Source organism: Cupressus sempervirens, chromosome 8, assembly GCF_028749045.1.
Source record: "Cupressus sempervirens isolate cs-2001-9-10 chromosome 8, ASM2874904v1, whole genome shotgun sequence".
Classification (NCBI taxonomy): domain Eukaryota; kingdom Viridiplantae; phylum Streptophyta; class Pinopsida; order Cupressales; family Cupressaceae; genus Cupressus; species Cupressus sempervirens.
Window position 1 is genome coordinate 612991304 of NC_143125.1, and position 27976 is coordinate 613019279.

At 34.6% G+C, this 27976-nt stretch overlaps 1 protein-coding gene across 2 annotated transcripts in view; it reads right to left on the reverse strand.

Annotated features, from left to right (window-relative positions):
• The window catches only part of LOC149543915 (uncharacterized), a 354620-nt gene that overhangs the window by 169038 nt on the left and 157606 nt on the right, over window positions 1-27976 (reverse strand). For both annotated transcript variants that reach the window (XM_089798562.1, XM_089798563.1), the window contains exon 15: window positions 2978-3219. In XM_089798562.1, coding sequence (XP_089654688.1) covers window positions 2978-3219 — 242 coding nt within the window. The remainder of the gene's footprint in view (window positions 1-2977; window positions 3220-27976) is intronic.

Sequence of the window (27976 nt, forward strand, 5' to 3'; positions counted from 1 at the left end):
TTAGACACCATGCAAAGATTCCACAACACTCCCTCTATAGTATGCTTAAACAAATCAAAATAGAGGTTTCCAACATATGTTTCCAATCATCTAAAAAGAGAAGACTACGAGTGGTTGACTACATATCTGCACTTGGTAGATATGAAGCTGACAAAATTAGAAATGCACAGAATTACACCTGATAGCTGGAAGAACACACACAAGATACCTGTTATATCTCTGCATAATACATTTCGAATCCACTACTCCATGAATATTCCCACTCCATAACATACTCTACTCATAACATCATTCTTGACTCAAAAAATGCTGACTTCAATAACATGACCTGAATCTCATGCTTATTCAGCTCAACAATCAAAACCAACCAACAAAACATGCTCGCCCAGAATAGCTAATTACTCCATCAAGCACCACGTTTTCATGAAAGGAGACAATCAAATAACCAAAAGACAAGTCATGTTAGCCAATAACACACCCCTGCTTTAGTGTAAAAACTTGCTTTCATTGAATCTGAAGCAAAATGTCATACATCCTCATACTCAAGTATTCCTCCAATGAATAGATTTTCACAACCCAATCATTGCGAGGATAATGTACACTAGGTACCATGCGCTGATCCTCTCTCATTTCTTTTTTTTTTTTAAATGACTCCATCAAAGAAAGGTACCATCACACTCCCTAGTTTCAAACCGACACATCATGTTGGACATGTAGGCTAACAGCCACTCAAATTAAAAACATCAAACCAATACAAAACAATCATAGACTCTTATGTACTCTAACCAAGGAAAGAAGCTGAAGTAAATATTTTCTTCGTAGTACCAAATCAAGTTTTTAAAAGCAGAAGATTGTTACAGCTGACACCATAAAAGGGTTGCCCGCTAACAACTTAAGCCATCGCACCACACAGAAGAAATTAAGGAATCGGCTTTAATAAAACATCAACCATCAGATTTAGCAGATGATATCAGTATAATAATAAAAATGTCTGAAAACTCCTAAAGCCGTCACAATTGAATTTCATAGCAGTTGACTATTTTGTATTCAACAGTGACATAGCAATGTGGCTTGGCACAAAAAAAGGTGAAGAGACAACCAGCCAGATCAAGCAGAAAAGCAAGCAGCTCAAGCACCAAACCAAATAGCTCAATAAAATTTGGGCAAGTGTTACAATTCCACAATGATTCTGCAAACATAGGTATTCCCTGGTGGAGTTACAAATTCTGGAGTTCTAATCATTAAATCTGAAATTCTACAGTGCAAACTGTGAAGTCTGAAATTCTACAGTGCAACTGTGAACTCTGATATAATACAAAATAGCAGCAAACATTAAATTCTATGAAGAAATTACACAGTGTGAAGGGTAAAAACATATTGGATATGCATTTAGGATGCCTACACTGGACCAATAACTTAGGGTGCAACAGGCAATGTTGAAACTTTACCTGCAGATACTGGAAACAGCGGCCTACACAAAGCAAGCTATACACTAGAACACTTCTTAAACTAATCAAAAAATACTTTTCACCCTCTAACTGCAATCAAAATTATATTTTATCTTCCATTCATAAGTAGAATTCTTCATGTCCAAGGTGATACCCCAAGTTGCCAGTTTGGATTCGGATTCAAAATTCATTCAAAATTGGGTTGCATCTAGATTTGTTTTGGGTTCGTCTATACAAAAATGTGTGTGTGTGTCTCTGTGTCTATGTGTGTGTATGTGCGCGTGTGTGTGTGTGCACGTGTGTGTGCGTGCGCGTGTGCGTGTGTGCATGTGTGTTTCTATCTATCTATATGTGCAGTAACAAATAAGATACAACACCAGTATACTAATATTAGAGAAACATAGCAAAATAACTCACAAACAAGCTTAGGCCATGCAACAATCACATCTCAACACTCCTAGAGCATTGGCACCCAAAAAAAGAAAGTTTAACAATGGAGGCAAGAAGTTTTCTTTTTCATTCATAAATACACAAATGATCTATGAAACAAACTTTTTGGCCCTTTCGGTGGTCACTTTTAGAGTTGGAGAGTCGAATAGACCAAATTAAGCCAAAAAAATTTGAAGTCAAAAGAAATCTGTTTTTGAACCAAATTGTCTGCAAATTATTCCAAATTCCTCCTAAGTTTGTCTACTGGAAATCAAATTTGCTGCAAATTCTTCCAAATTCCTCCCAGGTTTCTGTCAGAATCTGCAGATAATTTTGGTTACTATGGCAGAAATAGTACCGAATTTGACAGGAAACCAAAATTGTGCAGAGTCGAACCCAACTTGGAGGGGTTTGGGAGTGAATTTGGTAACTTAGGTGATACCAAATAAATTTATACACCCATATCCATTACATTCATACGTTATATTTTCATCACAGTACTAAGATATATATATGCTACTAAGTACACAATATATTCAACTCATAATAAATTGATAGCCATCTTCCAAGATATCCTGCTTGTGGTATACACTAATCCTTAAGATACATTAATAACTAGTGACCTAGCATCTTTCTTAACATACCTAGCAAACACAATATATTAAACATTGACCTTAAAAAGTAATAAAGGATGCCACAAGTCAGTAAAGCATTGGAATCACTAGTCATTGCTTGAATGTTTCAGTTTGCCAATTACGACCGAATATCTAGGTTACAGAACAAACAATAGAAGTAACTGAATTGGCTAGTTCAGTTTAAAACACAATGTTAACTAGTTTCTTTGAAAATCATAGAAATTTATAAGAAATATCTACCATGCCTAAGGTCTCCTTGATAAGCGATAGATAAAGAGTTTTAGATTTTGCATGTTCCAAAGAAAATAAACCTCAAAGAGAAATTACTCCTGCCTTTATAGGGAAATTGAAACATGCCAATTTTCTACATATTTTCTATCAGTTTTCCATCAAAAATCAAGATTGTTGTAGGTATTTGAATTGTTTTTTAAAATAAAAAATCCAAGTAAACCAAAAAGCCCTTACTGCGATGGCAAAACATTCACCCTCATAGAATTTCAAGCTGACACCTTTTACAGCTTCAACTTCCTCGTGGACTCTCTTAGTACGATAACCTATCATATTGTCAAATGACCAGAATTCCCACCATTTACTAGTTGTGTATACTTTTCTCAGATTTTGAAGCTCCACAGCAACTGTAGATGTCATGTCTGGATCAACTTGCTCCATGTTTGAGTTTTCATTCTTTACTCCTCCATTATATTGAACTGTGAATGGAAGGAAATGCTATCAGGTAAAAGAAAAGAAATTGAAAAATAGATGGAAATTAGAGAACTACCAAAGCTAAATTGCTTTTTAAAATTAAGATGCATAAGCATGATGACAGCAGAAAATAAACTGGAAACGGAATAGCAGTACACTCTTTATAAGCCAAAGATTAAAACAGCTTATGTACACCAGTTTCATTTCTTCAAAGATAAACCCTTTCACAAAAACCAATTGAAATTCTTAAACACATTGATGTATAAAAGCAACATAAAACACTTTCCATGGTGCTTATTCAAAAACACTGGGGAACTAAAAGACTAAATTGCTTGAAAGCGGAAAAACAACTTATCCCACAAGCAAAAATAACTAACAAGAATACAGTAGGAATCAGAAAAGTCCCTATATTCTTCATAAAAAGGCATGAAAAAACACGCAATTTCTTTGAATTAGGAAATTTCAACTCGAGTTTCCATACCAATAATTTGCATGTGTGTTTCAACAATTTATGGAGAATCATACAGACTAATTCCAAAGAAGAGACCCCTAAGAGATTCTAAAATAGAATAGAGATTGTTTGATAGAATCGACAGTCCTAGAAATCACAATTACTATGGTAAGTTGCTCAAACTACACTTAAATGTGATGAACCATGAGACAGCTAAAGAAAGCAATTCTAATTCAATTGTAGACACGGTGTGAAATAACAGCCTGTAGACAAGCAATACATCAAAGAAATCTATAAATACTTGTTTAGGGTTACCCAAGGTATATTATAATCCATGCCAAGCAATGACAAGTTATGTCCTTACTTTGACATTGTCAGCATCCCATGTGCTAAATGCACCAATGCACATTGTGCTATTCCCAGTGACTTCTCACCTCAACACCATCTTCTAAGCAGATTACAGCTCTGTAGCGCAACACAGTAGAGTTAGAGAAAGAACTCTAACATTATACATATGAATGCACCAATGCGCATTGTGCTATTCCTAGTGACTTAACACCTCAACACCATCTTCTAAGAACATTACAGCTATGTAGCACAACACAACAGAGTTGGAGAAAGAACTCTAACATTATACATATGACTTGCACATTGGACTTTTATCCTATGTCGCACCATGTCAAGCCACACTAGCAAGGTACATGCTACATCAGCATGCCTGTCTATCCAATGTTACGAACTCTAACATTATACATATGACTTGCACATTGGACCTTTATATTTATAAAGTCGTAAACGTTGTATATGTTGAGGATATTCAGAAAAATTTATTCAAAAGATTACTTTTGGATTGACGATTTTTTATCACAGTTTGTCATCAATACTGAAGGAGGAGATTGTTGGAAATAGAGGTTCGTTTGGCACTTGAATGTATTGTTTATGTGTTGTATTAATGACAAGTTTTTTCATTAATGATAACATATGTTTATGTGATCATGACAGACAGAGATTTTGTAAATTATAGGATCATTATTGGAAAAACAAAGTCGGCATATAACAGGGTAAGCTATGCGAGCATAGATTTGTGAGAAGGATTACTATAGTTATCATATCTATGTTCGCTGGGTTTTATATTAGTTTCTGGATAAGTTACAGTTCATTTGGTGAAGATTCGTAGCATAACAGTGTGCAGGAAGTAATGTTAGAGACAATTGATGGCATATTTGATATATCTTCTTAGTGAGGAGGAATTGACGCCAACAATCTTAGTTCGTGGTACAAGACTTGTTCGTGCAGCTATGTTCGTGATAGAAAGGCTTACAGATTATTCCGAAATGGTCGCTATTGTGAAACATGCACCATGTTTTACAATAGCGACCATTTCGGAATAATCTCTAAGCCTTTCTATATGTTTTACTAGCAGTCGACTGGGTTGACGAAACGTGTTAATTATCATTGTAAAATGTATTAATTATATTGTAACGTGTGGGAAACTTAATGTAACCATTGTTAGGATGCTTATGAAGGTGTGTATGCCTTAAGTGTGGTCCTATGTAATCAATTGTATATTGGGGAAGTTTTAATAGGCTGACCTAATTAGTTCTTTATAAGGGTATAAAAGAAAGATGTCTTCCTTGGTTGTAAATCATCGTATATGTGCTCAGAGGATGCGAGCTTGAATGTTGGATGATCAGAGCAAAGTATAGATTTATTTGATTGATTGTTTGGGCTTCAAAAGAACGCTCTTTGGACTAGTAAGTTGCAAATCAGTTAGTTCACTTGATTCAAATATGTTATCCTAAAGTTTGATCTGCACAGTTGTTGAAGCAATTTAGACAATGGGTCTATTTGTTTCCTTATTAACCTTTAACAAGGTTCGAACCTTCTAAGAAGGGTTCAAGGTTTCCTAATAGGGATCTATCCTCTTACAAGGATTGTTGTACTAAATGCATTGTAATTGGCTCCTAACACAATGACATCCTTTCACAAGGAACATATATATTAGTATACTATCTTGTGGGTACTTGTAACAAACGGATTTTCATAACAAAATAAAGGTGATCTAGAAAGAGTTTTCCTCAACTACTTACTAAAAAAAATATATTGAATTCCTTTTCATGAGACATTATCTGCTTTTAACTACCAAAACTCAACTAAAATAACTACAACAATGATCAACTGAAATAACTGTAACAATGATCAAATGTAAAAACTATAATAAAGATTAACTAAATAACTATGATAACGATCAACTAAAATAACTGTAACAATGATCAAGTGTAATAACAATTAACTGAAATAACCATGATAACGATCAACTAAAACAACTATAAGAATGATCAATTGTAATAACGATTAACTGAAAAAACTATGATAATGATTTACTATCTTTCCTTGCATACAAGTAAATGCATAACATGAAAAAAGAAAGAACATACAAGAAGTACCTGGTAAGTCTTTAATTGTTTGTGCAAGCCTTGGCTTTCAATAAGAGGAGAAGCATTGACTTAGGGTTAACCTCCCAACCTTGGACCATATTCATCCCCACACAATCTATTGAATAGAAAGGCCCTCCCTACCCTCGGATTAGGCTTGGGATACTTTTAGTCCAACCACCTGAGCATTCCAGTGTTTAGAATGTTCGTACAGTTATGGACAAACATGTCTGAATAACTGGCACTACTGACATCAAGTGATCATAAATGGCAACCATGCCTTTAACGACCTTGGCCAAGGTTTTCTGATGGGATCAATAACCCGATCACCATCGCTAGACTCGACAATAGGGAACAATAGTATGAACAAGCATGAGCTATTAAATGAAATTAATTTAGAATTGTTATCTCATGTCTGACTTTTACTTCCATGTTATTGCAAATTACATCTCACCTCGTCACCTTTTCCATGGCTATATAGCCGATGAGTCCCAGGTGTTCGAATCTCAGAGCAATCGGCCCTGTCTGTATATCCTCAAAGAATAATATATGTTTCTAGCTTATCACATTTTATGATCTGAGAAATGTAACTTTAAGACTTGCAAAATAAATATCATTTGATTTTAACTTTCAACGACATAAATAAAATATGATATCATGTCATGAATACTTGGCTTTTATTCATCATAAACAGTTATGTCCTAGGGAGGGACTAAGTGATGATATCTTAGACAAAGATAATTTGCATCATAATCTGGAACTGTATCTTACTGCTACAATATTCACAATGCAATAATATCTGATAATAAAACATATTGCAATGCTTGGAATATAGACAACCACATAACCTGGTAAAATTCTAGAAATAAAATGGAGTCTTGCTGGATGCTAATAATCAGCTCCTTCCTGGAATAAATCCTCAGGCGCAAATCTCAATGTGATTATCAATCACGTCTTCAGCAAAATATCAATGAGAAAGGGCAAAACATTGCAAGAAAAATGCAATAGTTATCAAGTGGTATTTTGCAGGGATATCGTGTGATATATGCAAAGGTATCGAGTGATATGAAAAGAAGTCATCACTATGAAAAGAAGTCAGGTGGTACGTTTTTTATGCACACGATCCCTCTCGGCTTTATAATATAAGAAGGTATTCAAAGTCTCTTTGACTTCCAAGAAGTCGTAACTCATATAGAGACTTGACCCTTCATCACCAATAAAATATGCCAAATGTGCATTTCGGTTTAGCAAGAAATTGAATAAATATGGAAAAAGATTTGAAGGTTATAAATCAAGGATAATTATAATATATATCTATCTACTTGCACGTAGATGTACTTATGAGGTGGCATCATATTATTTGTAAAAATAATATTATGGTGTCACTTTGATTCCTATATCTATGTGCATGTACATTGGTATACATTATATTGATGTGGTGGGAAAAATCAATCAGAAACCATTTGAGATACGCATTATTTTTAATTAAAATAATTAATGTTTTAAATGTTTATTTAATAGCTCATGCAGGTCCATCGATTGTATCCTAATGTTCAAGTCACTAGGTCTTTACCAAGGCAATTAAAGATCATACTTGTCAAACTGATAAATGGACTAAGCTAGTATCCCATTCCGTTGATCCCGTTTAGCAATGCTTCTCCCCTTCATCTTCTCCTACAATCACCCGTGCAATATTTCCATGATAATAACAAGTTCCATAATAATTCCATAATAACATTTGATATGGATAAAGAATTTAATTATTAACCATAATTCCAAATTCAAGCAACTACTAATCATCACATGACAAATAATGGATAACGACCATCTTCATTAAACAGTTAACATAATGAATACAATGGATATATTTAACTACCCTCTTCACATCACTATGAAAGAAAATCTATTCAATCTAATGGCTATAAATAAATTTAAAATTTGGGATGTAACAACACCATTCCCACCGAGGTTTCCCGTCTGATCAAGGGTTTCCCCAGTCAACAAATCATTGTGTTATGATGTATGGATTTCTCTTATTGTGCATCATTGTTTTAATTATTGGAATTGGTATTTATAAGTTTAATTGCTCACTAATGATTCAACCCCCCTCCCCTCTCAGGTTGTGTGTGGACTTTACTTCTTAGCAAAACCCTCCAATCATAGATTGAACCCACTTCACAAAATATTTTGCTCTCTAACATTATATTGCTAGATCTTGAAGAATGGATATCATATTAACATCACAAACAAGCTCATGTGTTCAAACAAATCATTAAAATATTTCCAAAGGCTTCCCACAAATACTCGTCAACAAGGCCTTTGATTTATTATTTTAATATTCTAGACTCTTATCCTTTGCAATGCGAAAGTTTACAGAAAATATATATATATATACACAAAGCCAATATCGCTCAAAAAGAAAGACTTTACTTATCAAGAAAAAGTACCTCTCAAATGCTGAACATCCAACAAAAATGTTATTTTATTTTCAGAATATCATGGACTGGTAAGCATCAAAGTCTAACGCAATCTTTACAAATTTGTGTCAATCGTGGGAATATCAAATATATGAAATACTCCAAAGATAATAGCTTTATTCTACAATCCAATACAGAAATACCTCCTGTAATTATCATATGAATGTAAATTTATCTCCAAAGAAGATTTCACAAATTTGCCCAACTATGAACTCAGATGCAAATCCACCCTTATGAAGAACTAGGTTTTCATCCAACTCCTCTCAATTTTCTAAAGGTTTCCATCCCTAGAAATTTGCTTCATGCAAAGCTTCACACAAATTATCAAATCCCAAAAAAACATCTTGAACATGCAAATACATCAAAACCCTCCTTTTATAAAAAAAACTAATGAGCCTTCTAATATGTTCCCTCTTACAATAGCATCTGGAATAAGTTGGAGAAAATATTAAATGAAGCGACTTAATAATATTTATTTTAGTTAAGTCACTTTGAATTAAGTTAGTTAAAATAAAGTCATGTCTTTTTAATATTTTATTTATTGTTATTTCACCAAAATTTGGTGACATTACAGATACTATTTTTTGGACATAATCCTAAGGAGGCAAAGAGAGATAGCAAGTTTTATTAGGTTCAAAATTGGATCACTCCTTGGAAAATGTTTAGGGTCTCCCATTGTTTTCAGCGACAAATAACACATTTCTAGAACATTCTCTACTACTGCTCCAAGTGTTAACATTGTAGTGTCAATTGGATTGAATTGGCCTAGAGAAGATTGTTGATGTTTGGTAGCTTCAATTGGATAAACAATGAGACTGAAGTGCAGAAATATGTGTGTGTGTGTGTGTGTGTGTGTGAGAGAGAGAGAGAGAGAGAGATAATATTTATATAAATTAAATATATGAGATATTATATAATTAAATAATCATTTGTTATTATATTTATTAGATAATAATGGATAGACATATCTCATGAGGAGACATGTCTCTCCATGTCTCTTAATATAAATAAGAGTGATATCGCTGTCATTGTAAAACATATATCATAAGAGGCAATGCGGACACATTTGCAGGAATCACCAAAAACCAACAATAATCATTCTATGGTTATTGGTTACTCGTCCATTAGATAAAAACTAGTATGTGTGTGTGTGTGTTAATATTGTCTAAATGGTTAGTGCCTTATAAACCATAGAGAGATGTGCCTTCATGAGACGTGTGTCCTCTACACATATTTATATGCATTTGGAACACACAGAAAATGGTAGTGTTATTACATTTGCAGAAAATGATCCAACAAACATAACATGGTATCAGAGCCAGGTTGCAAATGAAGATGGTTAAGAAAGAAACCAACTCAATGAAGATTCCTAAATCTAACAAGTAGGAAGATAAATTATGTCAGCAGCATTAAATATTGTGAGGACCAAGCAATTCATAAAATAAATTACTGCAATATTGGACATGTAAACTGCAAGGTGAGACTTCCAACTCCCACATCACTCAAAGAGACTCTAAGGAAAATAAAGAAAATGGGTTGGAAAGTGGATTAATTGTGAAAGTTATATTAATAACCCAAGTTGGAATTGCTGATCATTTCAGCAGTAAAAAACTGGTCTAATGGTTGTGGTGGGGCGTTGAATCAAGGAATGATCTGCCCATGCCCTATTATAACCCTCTAATCTCTGCGAGCAAGCTCTATAGAAATATGGTGCAATGTTAGTGAACAAAGTCAAATTACGAAGGCAATCTAAATACCGTCATCGCAGAAGCTGTCAGAAGGAATATGAAAATAAGACTTTATCAAAAGTTATAATGTCACATAATTCTTTGATCAGCATTCCAAGGCAAATCGTAGATAAGCAGTTCATAGAGGAGTTATCAAACATTAAGGAGAGATGAATGGGCAACATAAAGGACCAGAAAACATATCAAAATTGAATACAATAATGGAATGGGAGCCCATTTCTACACAAAATAGTTATACAACTCCATGTGATAAGAAATGAAGGGATAAAATAAAATGATTCAATATTCATCCTATGTTAGGTAATTTAAATGTTAAAAGTGGGCATAATAACCGTGCTATGCAGAATGCATAGAACAAAAAGAGAAACAAATAAAGAGGGATGGGCTATCCATGAAAAGGGTCATTCGATCAATAGTGGTTGTTTGAAACAAATAAGAACACTTCAGGTACTGCCGCATTAAAGAAATAATCACTCCACGTCAGCCAATAACATGAATGTTAGCGGTGAACAAAACCAAAGTCTCAGTTACCCATAGATTAAGGAGAATTAAATAAGGGACTTTCAATGTTATGGAAAATAAATATCACCGCCCAGCCATTGAAGGATATTGATACCTATGTGATTGAAATTTCAGGTGGATATCTACACAAGCAAATCACAATGGAAATTTCAAATATCATATGCAAGATCGACTTAAGTGAAAGACAATGATAGTAAATCGATTACTAAAAACATTAACACCAACATTGATTAATATCGATTACGGCAAGAAAATGCCAATTATCTTCTTCTTTTTGATACATAAAAAGTCTTAATGACCCAGAGTTCAAAGAATATTAAAAGTCCATCTTATTTAATTTAATCAATCCCAAGTGGATATTCCTTAGTGTAGCCTTTGTAATACTTTAATTTTGCCTATTGTTCTGAATTTCATATTTTAGAGCTTTTTCCTTTTCAAAATCCTACAACTTAAACTCAGCTAAGATCAATTTGTTAGAAATAATAAATCTAGAATTGAAATATACAAAATTAATTTAAGATTTTATTATGTACAAATTGAACTAAAAGAAATTATAACTAATTTCTATTCATGAAAATTGCTAGATTTAGATAAGTTCTAAAGTTATTTTGATTTTATATTGGACAAAGATAATTGGAAAGGATTTGAATTCAATCTGCTGTTTACATTTGATAGAAGGAAAATGTAAACCTGTTATTGAGATTGGGCATCTGAATCAGAAATTCTGTCGAAAGGATGAGTTGGCTTAATATATAGGAGATTGATATTTTCAATATTTTCCCACAAGCCATCTTGTTCCTCCTTCATAAACTAATCTATCCAGTCATGCCCAGGAGGATATCTGATGTGAATAAAATACATCAGAAAGTCCATGTTTCTTCTAATAACAACTTTCCATTTGTTGAACCTCCTACAATCCTCAGTAAATATTATGGGAAAGAGAGGCACATTATTCCTTCTCATCATATTAATATCATAATTACAAGGCCTCGGAATCATTTGATTTTCATTAATATTGATCAAGACCTTTTAAAGATTGCCTAAGAACATATTTTTGAACAGCCTCCTACATAAAAGTTCTATTATAAACTTTCATGCTTCTACAGAATGGACCATAGCTAAAATGCCAACTATCTTAACCAACAATTACCAACTAATTAATATATGTTATGAAAAGGCATCATGGCATAATACAAGCAATCAATAAACATGTGAATGGTCTCTCAATTATCTATGAAGATAGAAGACTGTGCAAAATAAATATGGACCACGATGAGTAAAAAGGGGAATGAAAGAATGCAAAGCAAGAAAAGGGAATAATGATTTATGACACAATTACAATGTTCTCTGTTTTTTATAACAGACGCCCACAAATAGTCAAAATAATAAGATAAGTCGATTAGAAATAAAACAAAAATCATTTACGATATCTAAATGCCAGCACAAGACAATTCAAGTGTCTAACATCGTAGAGTTTGAATCTAAGGATAAAAGACTTTGTTAGTTGTGGAGTGTCCATCCATTCCAGTGTGGTCTACAACTATCGTGGTTTGTTAGCGCCGACAGAAGTCTGGCATAGTTCTTTCATCATAGTGTGCAGCTCCATACATGTTTCCACAAGCTCATATGTGATTAACTGATGACCCATCAAGATAAGTTGATCAATTAAGACTAATAAATGTTGAATGATATAGTGATTCGATCAAGAGATAACTGGATGCATATTATGTCTTGTTGAAAGAGGAGTTCCTATATTACTGTGGTCAACTAACCAAGGAAATTATACAAATCTCTGCAACTCTTAAGCACTCAATGATCAACACTTGTATTCCACGCAGATCTGAAGATTTAAAATTTTATTTTGACAGTGAAGGACTGTAATCTTGATTGCGATCAGAAGGATATATTATGCTTGTCAGTTGCAAGATTTGTTCAGTGTAGTAATTTCTATCACATTTGAAAGGGAATCATGACATCAATTATAATGGTTGGATATTGTTGTGAAGCCTATCGCAAGTGGATAAATTAAGTAATATTGTTGAAGCCTATAGACGAATATTTAATATTTGGAAGGAATTTTCCTCTTATTTGTAAGATCTGATTTGATATATCTAGCCCTCGCCACTCTAGAAGTCATGAATATTTATTTGAAGAGTTCAATAGATTAAAAGTACTATTCCTGCAAAGTTGAATGTATTGAAACATTTTGGTTTGTTGGATATTGGAGATTATCGATAATCTTAAGTTAAATATTTCAATTCTCAACTAGAGTTTCCAAGGCATAACTTTATTGAGCATTATTTCATTGATTCACAACATGCCATACTGTGCAGCATAACTCATTAAAGGAGGTATTGCACAAGTTTCTCAACTCAGATTTCGATGAATTCTTCATGGCACTAGAGTTTGAGAGGCAATAACAATCTGAATTGTGATTTCTCTCTGCATCAAGAAAATGATTTATCAGGGAGTTGGAAGAATGTAGATATTATCCCCATTGTTAAATTGAGCGATGCATAGTTACTTTGGAAGAAGGATCAAAATGGATTTTGGAAGAAGACCAATATTCAGAGAGATTGCATCAAGAAGGATGTTGCTGAGCATTTGTTCCAGAATTGTAAAGTAGAATAAACTTGTTGGAAGCTTCTAAGGTATTGATAGGTACCTTAGGAAAGAAGTTTGTCATATATGATGTGATACCAAATTGTTCAAACAATAAAGGAGTGGGAATTTTACATTGTGGCGGGATAATAACCAATGTTTCATTCCCACTCAAACCAATTTTAGAGGGGAGATACTCCATTCTCAAATGAACTGAGAAGGCATTTTATGATTTGATGTCTATGGACCTTCATGTGCAGATACGTATTTCTTATCCTTGAGTATTACATATATCTACTCACTATAATCTCTCTATTATTTGTAATTCTATACATACTATAAAGATATATTTGCCTCGATCTTCCCCTTTGTGTCTAGGGATGTTCTTGTAGGTTGGTACATTACACATGCTACCAAATATTGTGCAGAACTCACAGAAGTTTTGATGACGGATTCATTAGTCATTTGATGATCATCTAGATAAAGTGAGGCTTTAGAGGCAGCCTCCTATCTCAAGAGGGAGCATGACAATTCATTAGAGGCAATCTTGGACAAAGAGAGGGAGCAGACAGAAGATATGCTTCAGTCAAATTTTTTGTGATTTTGATCGTATTGATTCAAATGGAGAAAATCATGTCGAGATGGATTCTCTAGTGATCATGTATGTAAGATGGAAGGTCTTATGCTATCAAGATACTTGTTGAACTAGGGAAGCATGACATGGCTTGGTGTCATGAGATTAGAAGGATGATATCAAATTTAGAGGGAGTCTGACATTTAATTAGAGACAACCTTGTACAAGGAGGACAAAAGGTTGTTATCTATTTCAAAGGGATTTTGACATTACATCAGAAGCAACCTTGGACTCAAAAATCTACATATTGAGAGGGAAAAGTTCTAGGTGAAATTCCTTGTATTACATTCTTTTCTATGAGAGAGAAGTTTGAGGTGAAAATGTAGCTATGGTGGATCCACCTTTTGACTTGGTTCATGGTGGATATCATGTGAGTTACTACATGATTCTTCTAGAAAATATCATGAGAGGTGACAATCCTTCATCAATGTTTGTGTTGTGAGGTCGCTATTGTAAGGTGACAATCTTAACAATGGCTTGACCTATTATCATGATGGAGACTACATTAAGATGTTCTCCGAGAATGTGTCAGAGATCATGATAACAAACGTATCATGATAGACTACATTAAGTTGTTGTCCCAAAATGTGTCGGATATCATGATACTTGTCATGATGGACCACATTAAGTTGTTGTCCTTGAGATCATGATTATTATCTGATAGACTACAATCAGTTGTTGTCCCAGATTGTGTCTGAGATTAGATAACACATCTTTCTAGAAATATAACATACTCTTTTGGTAGGCATCATGAACTTGATACAAGTGTACATACCAAGAGAATATCAATATGATGAATATCATATGGTTGATGTTCCTTGTTGAATCATACTTCTAACGATATCGAAAGATAACATCTATTTTTATTGGATATATGTTGATATGCAAAAAATTTATCATTCCAAGAATAATATATTGAGATGATATCTCTCTATATGCTCGAGAGAATATTGTGTTCTAGAACAATCCTCCCTAGCTAGCAGGGAGTGTTAATATTGTAGCTTCAGTCAGATTGAATTGACCTACAAATAATCATTTTATGGTTATTGGTTAATCATCATTTAGACAAACTCTAATATATCTACCTATATATATATATATATATATATATATATATATATATATAGTCTAAATAGTTATTAACTTATAAACCATAGAGACATGTCTTCTCTACATATTTATAAACATTTAAAATCTGCATTTGAAACACACAGAAAATGGCAGTGTTATTACATTTACAGAAAGCGATCCTACAAACTTAACATCAAGAAGTTGAAAACATGAATGGCTCACCTTAGCAAGAAGAATCATCATACTTTGGTCATTTCAATGCTACCCATCTGTACCATGAAGCCACAGAAAAAAGTATTTCAACAGGTAAAACAGTGGATGAGGAAATTCCTCTGGAACAGAGACACTGATCAAAACAAGATCCCCCTAGTTGCATTGGTGAAGATTTCTAGGCCAAAAGAGGTAGGGCTTAGGACATAGTCAACCATGAATATGGCCATGCAAGCCAAATTAATGTGGAACATGTATTATAAGGTGGAACAGAAGTGAGCAAAAGTCCTACAAAATAAATACTTGGATTTAAGTGACCTGAGAAGAATTTTACCAATACAAAGCCCCCTTACAGGATTGCCAGTTTGGGACTTCATGATGGCCGGCATGAATTAGTGGTTAATCACCATTTCAGCTTCCACCCTTGCTGCCATTAAAAATTGCTCCTCTTTTCTTAGTTGTCTTAAATTGTTGTAGTCTCCTTTCACTTTGATTTGCCCAATGCAAATATCCCAAATAATCCTCAAAAGAAAATACAAATTTAAATTGATCAGCCAGCTCTAAATATTCTTCAAAGATTTTGATGGCTTCACATATGTACCTCTTCTGATTTGATCATTCCACTCTGAAACTTTCCTTGCATGGCTACTCCCATATCTTCTTCATCTGTCCATACCTCAGATAGATGGGCCTTAGTTCATATATTTTGAATGAGCTCTTGCCACGTCTTTAGTAGATTGACCTTCTAATAGCATTAAATCTATGGATACATAATTTCATAAAGTTGCATTCACAAACTTCTCACAGGCTGGCAGAAAAGTGGCTATGATACCACTGAAATATACCAATGTATAAAGTTTCCAGTTTTAAACAGTTCACGATTTACAACTGTGGTTTTAGGAAAAAAAAAAAATTATCCTTGCAACTTCAAAAACAATTTCTCAGAAGAAATATGAATGTTACTCCAGTCACAGATCTTATACTCACAGCATATATTTGTGCATAGAAAATAATCTCCATCCTTAAGATATCCACTGATTAAGAATAAATATGACTATTCTTCTGAGAAGACCTTTGTATAAATGACAAACTGATACAACTTAAGTTTGATACACTCAAATCAATATAAACCATGAGACTCTCAAATCATACAAAATCATTCTATGCAATTGTTGGTCATTATGTGTTCAGGTCAGATTCCCACAAGGATCTATACGTGATCTTCCACAGGCTGCAAGATGGCAATATTGACACTCTAAGTAGCACCAAACTTCCTTTATAGCTTTTATAGTGAACTGTGGTCTTTTTGAAGTTTCAATTCCAGCAGACAGAGCTCACTACATGTCATTTCTCTTAGGCTTATTGCCATCATAGACACACAGCAATGTCTCCCTTTAAAGCATTTGCAAATCACCTTTCCTCTACACCTGCATAAAGCACCCTTCGATTTTGAGCCACCCTGTTCGAGCCAACCCATTTGCCATTTGTACCCAGGCAGAGCAGTCACTAACCAGTGGAAGTGACGTCGAATTTAAGACATTTTTTCAGCCTAGGGTTAGAAGGAATTATACAAGTACAACATTTCAATATAAGTTTACCAATACTTTAAGTTGATCTTGTATAAATACTGTCACGATGTTCAAGATAGGTTTCAGCTTCATACGAGTTACAATGCAGATTCTAGATTTTTGGGGTTTTCAAAAAATCCCAAACTTAGTCAAATTTCAGAACTTGGTAGTGTTATCTCCCACAACCTGTATTGACTTTTTGAGGTCAAATTGAAGCTAGAAAAAGGATTTTTTAATGATTCTAACTCATTTGCTCATATATCACTGGGTTTCAATCTAAATTCTTGATAGACTTAGCTCAACCACTTGCTTAAACCCAAGACGGACATTACTTTCCAACAAGCCAAAATTGGTCAAACTCACACTTTGGCTTAGAGACTTGAAATTGCTACCACTTAAGACAACCTAAAAGGCTAAGCCTAACAAAGACTATCTCAAACATGTTGCCGAGACAAAAAAAAATTCAAAAGCGAAGTGACGAAGATGATGAGAGGAAGAATATCAATAAATTTTCAATCCATTAGTTGAACTTCAAACAATGAGACTTGAACTTGATGTTATTATTTAATTTTAATATTTTAAATTTTTGAAGTTGCAGTAAATGATGCTATCATGGTATGGTCATGATTCATGATGTTATGATTACACATTTATGGTGTCTTTGTTGTTTAAAAGTTTTTATGATACTATGTAACATTCTAATCTTAAGTCATGCTTCTAGGCTTCATAAATGTGTGTGTATGTAATTTTTACATGTTTTTGTACTGGCAAACCCAAATGAACCCAAACCCCTTTTCAAAATTGTGTCATACCAGGGAACCGGTCCTTTGTACCTGAACTTGGAACTAAACTCAAACTGGTAAGTTTAGGGAAAATTTATGACAAATAGGGTTCACATACTGCTTGAGAAAGGCCTCTCTGGTTTGCATCTGCAATGTCAAATGCACTTATTTAATGCATAATATAAAGTACGGTTTTATGCCTTCTCCATCCATTCAATATATATTAATACTAGCTATCCAACAAATCACCCTAGCTCGATTAAGCTGCCTCTAACAAACCCCAGCCAAGTTGGCCCAGGGCTGATGGAAAAGTATTTAGTATTTTTTCATGCCAAGTCAGCCTAGATTCCAATGCCATTGAATTGGCCCTTCAATCAATTATTTAATGATTTCATTTATTTATTTATTCATTATATTGGTGCTGGCCAACCCAACCACCAATTGACGACATTAGAAGAATATTCTATAAGCGAGCAGGGAGAAGTGGGACAAAGATAGTGTTAATGCAATCTATTGACATAGTTGTTAGCCCTTGCCACAAATGCAACCTGAAAAGGGGTTAACAATGGCATTAAACTCTATCAAGCTACCCCTTTTTCTCATTGGCTATTGCTACAGAAAGTGAAGTGAAAAATATTGTCATTTATTGTATTGTCCATATGTTTTATGTTCAACAAATTAGACAAAATGTATTCAAACTTTCATCTAGCACTATATTTGCAATGAAAATGCCAAGTACACTCTTTCACATCTCTCAATGAGTCCGCCCAAAAAACAAGTGGACCCTGCCTGTTTCAACAGGTATTTTGTATCCACATCCACATCGGAAAAAAATCATGCCCAGGTACGCAGAGTTTTACAACTGATTGAGTAACAACACATAAATCATTGGCTTTAGTCATTTTCCCAGCTTTAGTCATTTTCCCACTAATCTTCACAATATGCATTAACTAGAGGAATAATCAGTATGTATTTTACACATAGTTCAGAGTAAACAATGTTGATTTTTGGTAGCTTCAGTTGGATGAACTATGAAACTAAAGTCCAGATATATAAATATATATTATATATATGTGTGAAATATAATATATACCTTTATATTAATTAAAATATTATTATATGAAATATTATTTTTTGTTATTATATTAATATCTAATTATTGATAGGCATGTCCCATGAAGGGACAATGTCTCTTCTTAGCCATTGCTCATTTTAAATTAGAGGTTGTTGTCATTTGGAACACACATACCAAGAAAGCAATGCTTAGTACATTTGCAGCAAATCCGAAAACTCAACATGGTATCAAAGCCTAGTTCCTTTGAAGGAAGCCTTACTGCTTAAAGGAAGATCCTACAGACAAATTATTTTCCTTACTTATGAAGTGTTATCGGCTCTTGCGCTTAACTGCTAATAATAATATGGGAAATAATATTCACGCGACTTCGCATACACCCAAGCCGTGTCTTTAGAAGCATTTCTAATAGCTTGAGCAACAACATTGTTTTCTAAAAAAAGAGATATACAAGAAGTCATGAGTGGAGCTATGCAACACAGAAGAGTGAAGCCTTGCAAAATCTTCATAGACGTTGTCGCTGCCTTGTAGAATCTTCATAGTTGTTGCATAGTCAAGCCTTGCCGAAACTTCCTCACACTCTGCATTCACGATGGATAGTAAACATTAGGAGGGCACACCGTTGATTGCCCAAATCAAGTCTTGTAAGCGTTTTTGCATTGTTGTTGAGAAATGGATAGAGAAGCTTTATAGCACCACTCTTACTCTAAATGCAGGCAGTATTTGCATGCTATGCATGTGTTCCAGCATGCAAGGATGGCTCATGTGTGTCTACTCATTGAACCACCATCGAGGATACACTGTAATTCAATCACGAACCACGGGTAATTGACTCAATGACGTTGTGAGTGGCAATTTGATTAGCCAAAATATCCATTATTGGCCGTTGATAACATTTATAAGACATTTCCAACTCCAAACATGCACAGCAAATGCAATATTGATAAGAAATGTCTTAAGATAAGATAAGATAATGATATTAATGTCCAACAAAAGACCAACAAAAGACCAACAAAAGGTCTATGAGACTAGAGGATTACATCAATGAGGTAGACAGCAGGAGGAGCACACAAAGGTGTTCGAAAATAAAAACAAACAACAACAAGAGAAAGCAAACAAAGAACCAGAGAGGAGGCCAAGAGAGAGACTAGGAGTCAGTTCTAGGTGAAAAGAAGTCAGTCACTGAATGATATGTATGTCGATGAGTAAAGGCTCTGCCCTATTTGTGGCCACTCATAGAGGGGTGTCGTTAGTGCAAATAGTCGGTCCGGGACCTGATACATCTGGAATGCCTAGTAGATCTAGTGGAGCTAGAAGGCCTTTTCACCCCACGTAAAGGAGATAATGGTGTGAAAAAGGCAGTAATGAGCTGAGTAGACGACTGCCAATGCAGAAGCAGTGACTGGATCATTCTATCACGCAGCATAGTGGTCTCTCGAAGATAAAGTGCAAGACAATGTTGATCATAGTAGCTGAAAAATCATAAAGAGAGAAGCAATCCTAAAACAAACAGAAAAATCTCCCTTCGATCTCATAATAAATGGGGCAACAGAAAATGAAGTGTATCTCAGTCTCTGCCTCATCCAAAGTACAAAGCCTGTAGATCCGCTCTCCATTATCAATATGATGGTCAATCTAGACCCGAAGACAATGGGACCCAACTCTAAAAGATCCCAAAGAGATACGCAAGGCATGAGACCACCTCCGAGAAAGGTAGCTAGGACGAACAATAATACCATCAGACATCTCCCAAAGGTGCTTCGCATAAAAGGACATCTGTGGGCGTAACCCACCAAGAAGATTAACCTAGGTAGTGGCAATGTACTGTCTATAGATGTCAAGCCTAAAATGCTCATTCAACTACTGCCAAGTGAGAAGGAGATGAATCGGGGCATCCAGCGAGAACTGCAAGGGGGGAGGCGGCCAATATCAATCCCAATCGAACCGAGAAGAAAAGAGGCCTATGCATACCAACAATGTGCACGAGAACCAAACTCAGCACTCGCAATAGACACAAATGAACAAAAAGCTAAATAGGAGTAACGATCACAATCACCAACATGATCCGCAAAGCCACAAAGACGAGCGAGGAACCAAACCAAATAAAAAATGGCTACAAGACTGAACGGATGAGCGTCGAACTCCGCAAGAATGATACTATGAGGAATGTGTTGGTTCCCAAAACTGCAAATTGGAAATCCAAGAGCCTGCCACTTCTCCGATAGGACTTATCAATCAGTTCTAGCCAACGCAAAGGAATACTTCTCGATTCCCCTGCACTTCCAACTCCACTACACCTAGGCGGGTAGACCTTCTCCTCGAACCTAATCACTTGGTTCAGAGCTTTTCTAAAGTGAACTTAAGCTTTGGGAGTTCTGCAGCTGGCAAAGTCCTTGAACTCAATCAAAATGAAACTGAATAATGGTTGGATGTTTTGTATAATATTTTTAAATAATGGATTTGATGCTTGTAGAAGGAATATATAGATTTTCTAATTTCAATAATAAAAGACTAGTGCCTCTGCTCATCCGAGCAATAGAGTCAACTTCACTGAATTTTCATACAACTTCATGAAGTTCTAGTATTAAAAATCATTTGGGTATTCCAACAGATAAACCAAATGAAATTTTGGCAATATTAGTGGATCATTTTCAGAAAACATTAAATAATTATGAAGGATCAAATAGAGAGGCTCAATCCAAGCTTCTCGAAGTAATCCCTAAACTAATTACAGCGGAAGATAACAAAGTATTAAACAAACCCATTACTTTGGAAGAAGTCAAAACGGTGGTGTTTAATATGAATCCTGATAAATCTCCAAGCCCAGATGGATTTTAGGTATTTTTTATCAAAAATGTTGGGACATCATTGGTGTAGATCTCTAGAAAGCTCTCGAAGATTCAAGGAATGGGGATTCATTGTTATCTGAAATAAACTATTCCTTGTTTACTCTGATCCTTAAGAAGACAGAGCCTAAGAGTCTAGGTGACTTCAGGCCCATCACATTATGTAATACTATTTATAAAATTCTATCAAGATTATTAGCTAACAAATTTAAAATCATCCTTCCAAAAATTATTTTGGAAGAGCAAATAGGCTTCGTTCCAGGAAAATCCATTCTTGAAGGTATTCTTACCATCCAAGAAACTATTCACTCTGCCCAAAAGAACAAAGAGGCGTGCATGTCTATGAAGCTTGACATCCAAAAAGCCTATGATATGGTTGATTGGCGATTCCTTTGCAAATCTCTAGAAGCTTTTGGTTTTTCCCATCAATGGATCAACCTTTTTATAAATGCATCTCCTCTACAAAAATCTCTATTCTTATTAACGGGTCCCCCAAAGGCTTTTTCGAAACTTCGAGGGGTATTAGACAAGGAGATCCTCTTTCTCCGTTTCTTTATATAATTATGGCTGAAGCTTTTGGGAGATCTCTCACTTTGGCTTATAACAAACAGGAGATTAAGGTATTACTATCACAAAGAATATTCCTAACATTACTCATCAACAATATGTAGTGCCTGCCCCTAGGTCGCATTTTTGTTATCATTGTCGAAATCTTTTAGGGCTAGTTTTATGTTGATAATTATTAGTAACATTGTTTTGAGACTATCAGATATTGTGTTACAGATTTAGTTGATATATGATGTGATTATTTAGATTTTACATTTCATGTATGCATGATGATTATTACATTATTTTCAGTTATTGATGATGGTTAGTTAGATGGTTTATTATCACATGTGTTTTCTTATGGATACTTACCCCATACTTGCATGTGTATGGTGTGCGTGTTTGTTTCTTATGTATAGCGTTTCTGATGAGGTTAAGGAAGGGAGTCGTAGTCACCTGCTAGTCGGGTTCTACACGATGCACCACTTCCTGCCATTGCCTGTTTAGCTTAGCATATATATATTGTATGTACATGAATGGTTTTTATGCAGGTTGCAGGTACCGGGTATCGACTTCCCTGAATTGCCAGGATGAGCGTACCCTATTGCACTATCTCAATGGTAAGAGAGGGGAGATAAATTCTCCAGTCCAAATCCTAAACCCTTAAACCTTTTGTCCTAGAGAGTAAGGACAAGTATCTGGATATTTTACCTTCCGAATGTGTCGGATGACATAATTCGTGATTTTAACCCTTTAGACTGATTTTGTATGGATTGTTTTGTGATGGGTTTTTATATTTTATCTTAGAGGTCTATGGTGAATTTTCTATTAATTAAGTCTTAAATTAAAAAGATTTAATTAATAATTTAATTATTTTGAAAAAAATTAATATAATATCATGACCTTTAGATATTTTGATTTTAATTAATTAAATGGGAATTAATTGAAAAAAGAATTAAATAAAAGAAATTAAAATTAATAATAATAAAAATAATAATAAAATAATAAATAAATAATAATAATAGAAATAATAAAAGAATTAAAATAAAAGTTATAAGCTTGCCTAGGAGTAAACGCACCTCTTGATTGCTCATATGTCAACAACACAAGAGTTAGCGCACATGGTGTCTACAACCTTGTGACTCATCTAGAAGGTTGGAAAGGAATCATGCTTAGTTGTCAACACCTTCTAGTTGTTTCTAGAGACATTCTAGGTGCTTCCTGAGAATTCTTTATATTCAAGCACTCCTAGAAGCTTAGGGAGGGTGTTTGTAGGACCCAGGAACATTGGAGAAGGAAGGAGCTTGCTCTGTGGATTTTGAGGAGAAGTGAATTAGCATCAATGTCCAGGTAGACACTTGTGAATTTTGCATATGAAATCTCGTTTCTTGCACTTCTTGTCTTCTTTGTGTCTTCTGAATGCTTTTTGAGGATTTTCGTATCTTGGTTGTATGCATTTTGTCATGGGTAGTTAGAGAAATTTTCATATGCGTAGATCTGAGGAAACTATGGGGTTAGGGTTTTCAGATGCGTATGGACAAATCTATTTTAAAGAATTAATGGGTAAAATTAGAGAACAATTACTATTTAAGAGAAATTCTCAATTCATCGAATTGAAAAGCCCTTTTTGTTTAAAGCTAGGCATATGTCTTGTTTAATACATATATAGAAAATTTGCATATATATATATATATGATTATTAAAAATGCAATCATGCCTGATAACAATCTGCGTGTGTATATATATATACACACACACACACACACACACACATATTTGTTTATTTAAAAACATTGTTTTATTATCACGATGGAAAAACAATATTAAAAAAATCCGAATCGCGCATGAGTATTTAAAAGAACATTTTTTGTGAAAACGTTATAAAAAAGTTTGAATTGAACAAATTAAAAATTGGGAGGGCGAAACCCATACCCCATCTGCATTAAGTGCAGAGTACCCGTGCAGTAGGTACAGCAACGACAAGCGGTACTCTGTACCGTTGTCGCCGTAGGCCCTACAACCGCAGGGTACTGCGTACCAACAGTGGTATTATACATATGTGATATGCGTTTTGTTTAAAAAATGTGTTGTGAAAATCAAATTTTTACATTTCGATTTTTATAATGTTATTATTATTATTAAATGTTCATAATTATATATATATTTATGTATGTATGTATGTATATATATATATATATATGTATATATGATATTAATAATAAATAATTATTATTTGATAAATGATTTGTATTAATAGATCATTTCTTTTAATAATAAATTATTTTGTAATATTATAGTCTAACAATATAGGTTTAATTTAATTACTTAATTGATTTGATTATGAAGGAAAGATGTTAATGAAAAGAATTGGTAATTTCTCATGTTAAAATCTACAATGTGTCCTATTGGAATTCGATGGGGGTCATTTTCAAATAATGTTTGTATAACAATATATCAATTAGAAAATTGAGTCTAAGAGCTATGGGGAAAAACTTAAATTCATAAAAAAAAAACCTACATTTGGGTTAAGTAAATTGTACGAATTTCTCCACTCAATATCTAAATTTGAAAATTAAAACTGAGACCTCCACACTCTATTCAACTATGCAATTTTAGCAAACCAGAACATGTGCTTGCATTGTGTTTTCTCTATGCTTCTTGTTTTGGGTTTTGGGTTGACTAGTGTTGACCAAATATAGGACATCTACCAGAGGCTCGGGGGTTATGTTTGTGATGTCATGATGATGTCTTTTGATTCCGATCTTTATAAACTCAACCATGGTTATGTGATGACATGCTGATTGATATTGTCTTCAGTCTTCTTGTGTAAGCTGTGATATATGTAACCTTTTTATGAGTTATCGATCAATTGTATTGGATTACTTTCCAGTTACTTGATGGGATTGACTTGTTTATCTGATCTTGATGATGTCATGTTGTGACATGTTTTGACTCAACCAATTTGGAGTATTCGATCAGTATTATTTTGAGATGTTTTTTGGTTGCTTATTAAGAACCAATGATTATTGTGATTATCAGTGATACCTTCAGTTGCCAATAGAGAACTGTTGTGGTCATGATTATCTATGGATGCTTTTCTTTTGCTCATGGAAATTTGATGCTCTTATTGTGGATTATCTTTTGGTATTATTCCAGTCGCTTGTATAGGACTGTGGTGATTTTGTGATTTATGATTCTATGAGCTTAAGGTAGGTTATCTACTTGTAGTGTCGGGAAGTGGCTTGCAATGGGGGTCGGGGCCCTAAGAGGCTGCCAGGGTAACTCATTGTAAGTTGTTTTAATAAGTGAAAACATCACACCTAATACTAACTTAATGAACCTAATAAGATAATTGTTTGTTCTCGCCCATGCCTCGAGTGCTAGTACAGACTAGGATGGGAGTAGAGAGAATGCTTGGTTGCGACCTTGCATTCCGTAATATGCCTCGTCTGTACGAGAGGATACTAGTGGCCGCATAGGGATCACTACGAGGCCGGGGTCTATTGAGAGACTGCCACGGTAACTCTAGCGTGATCTGTGCGATGACACTTTCTCGCTTGCATAGTAGGTTTCCTACATGTCTTTGTGTGCCTCTGGGATTAGATGTCGGTTTGTGATTGGAACCTTTGAGTTAGTATACTTTTAGGATTCCTGGACTTAGAAAGTGTTTTGTGCTATGTGGTTTGATAACCTGTTTTGGGACTTGAGATTATCTCCTTAGCGCGGTGGGAGTGGACCATTTAGGTTCCACGCGGTTGGGTGGTAGTGTTTTTTCACTCTTACCATATGAGATCCGTTTGAGAAATCATGGTTGATGTACTGTTTGATTATGATGGTGGACACATATCCTTATATTGATGATTAGCATATGATAGATAATGTTGTTTACTTATGTATTACTTTGCATGGTTAGATTTCTTTCTACATATGATGTAGTATGATTTAGGAGTGACGTTCCTACTATGTTAATACCGATGATCTCTTCAGTGATTTGGGATGTTAAGCACGGAGGGATGGCTAGGGCCCATGATGGTCTAATGATGCTATTTACGGTTGGAAGGAACCGTGCACTTAGTTAATTATGTTTGTGATAAATGGTTACCTTTATGATGGATGTTTATATCTTTTATATTCTTTTATGCTTTTCATACCCTGTGGCATGTACAGTGGATGATCGAGCAATCGAAAATGTAATTTAAGAACGTTGGACTTTTCATTATTGTTTTATGTGGATGTAGTATTAGATGGATTCATTAATAGTTAATTTAGATGTGATTCAACGTTAAGGGATCCTTAAGAATGTAACCAGTTATGTATGTATGTTCATGTTTATTTTCAGTTGGATATTGATATTGCTTTCGCTACTATGTTATGAATGGTGTTACTTTCATGTTCAAAAAAAAAAAAATGCTACCAAACTTAGTGAAACTTTAGGTTAATTCTTTGGATCCCTTGGCGGGGCATTACACAATATGCAGATGACACGATTCTGCCACGTATAAGTACAGTGCAAGAAGCCCCTGTGTTAAAGTCCATCATAGAACAATATATGAGAGCATCTGGACAGAAAGTGAACAAGTCGAAATCTGAGATCAATTTTATCAATACAGATCCAAAGGTGGAAAAACAGATTTGTCATATCATGGGGTACAAAAAAGGTTTGCTCCCATGCAAATATCTTGGCATTGAACTAGAAAAGGGTGTGAAGTCAAGTAAGGTATGGTATAGTACTTTGTAGAAATTGGAAGTGAGGATTGGTTGCTAGAAACATAAATGGCTCTCGAAAGCCAGTAAGAGTATCAAGATAAGTTTTGTTTTGTCAGTCATTTCGACCTATCCTTTGTCTTGCCTCCCTTTTCCCAAGCTGCTCCATCATAAGTTTGAGTCTAAACTCAGAGATTTCCTTTGGAATGATTGCGAGGAATCTAAAAAATTGGCTCTCATAAAATGGGAAAATGTCTGTAGACCTAAGGTATTGGGAGGATTAGGAATTAAAAACTTAAAATGGCAGAATGAAGCTTTAGGGGCTAAATTAATTTGGCAACTCTTTATGGAAAGAGAGCATAAATGGGCTAAGATTTTAAACAATAAGTATCTAAATGCAAATGACCCTCTATCAACTTTTAGGATGAAGTCACTCCCTAGAGGGTCGGAAAGCTGGAACTATATGGTTCGATGTCAACCTCTCGTTAGCAGATTCCTAACTTGGGATGTTGGTAACGATGATGAAGCCCTTTTTTTGGAAGACTCTTGGGACGGGCATCCCCCAATAGACAACAACCAGATTGTAGGAAATCTTAAAGAAAAGTTAGTCCAATTGTGGGTTAATAAAATCAGTAATTACAAGACAAAGAGTACAATAGAAGGTATCTCTAGCTGGATTTGGAAACCTTTGAAAGATATAGAGGTGGTTCCGGATGCTTTAAAGGCATATGAAAAATCATGCAAGACTGGAAAGTTAAGTAACTTGAAAGAAATGACAAGCTCATTGGGTGACATCAAATGATGGTAAATATAGCATTAAAAATGGATACAAAGCTCTGATACATTCACAAAGATGGGATGAAGTGGAACCACCACTTAATCTCTACTGGGATCTGGCTTGTTTGCCGAAGGCTGGATTTTCCTTATGGTTGGCATTTCAGAATACTGACAACAGACAGATTCTGTAAATTAGGTTTTGAAGGCCCTTCTATGTAATGTCTCCTTTCTAGCATTCATAGCATGATGTTGTCGTTAGCCTATTTCCCCACAGTCCCATAGGCTAACTAGGACATTAAAGGGGCTTAGAGGCCATTT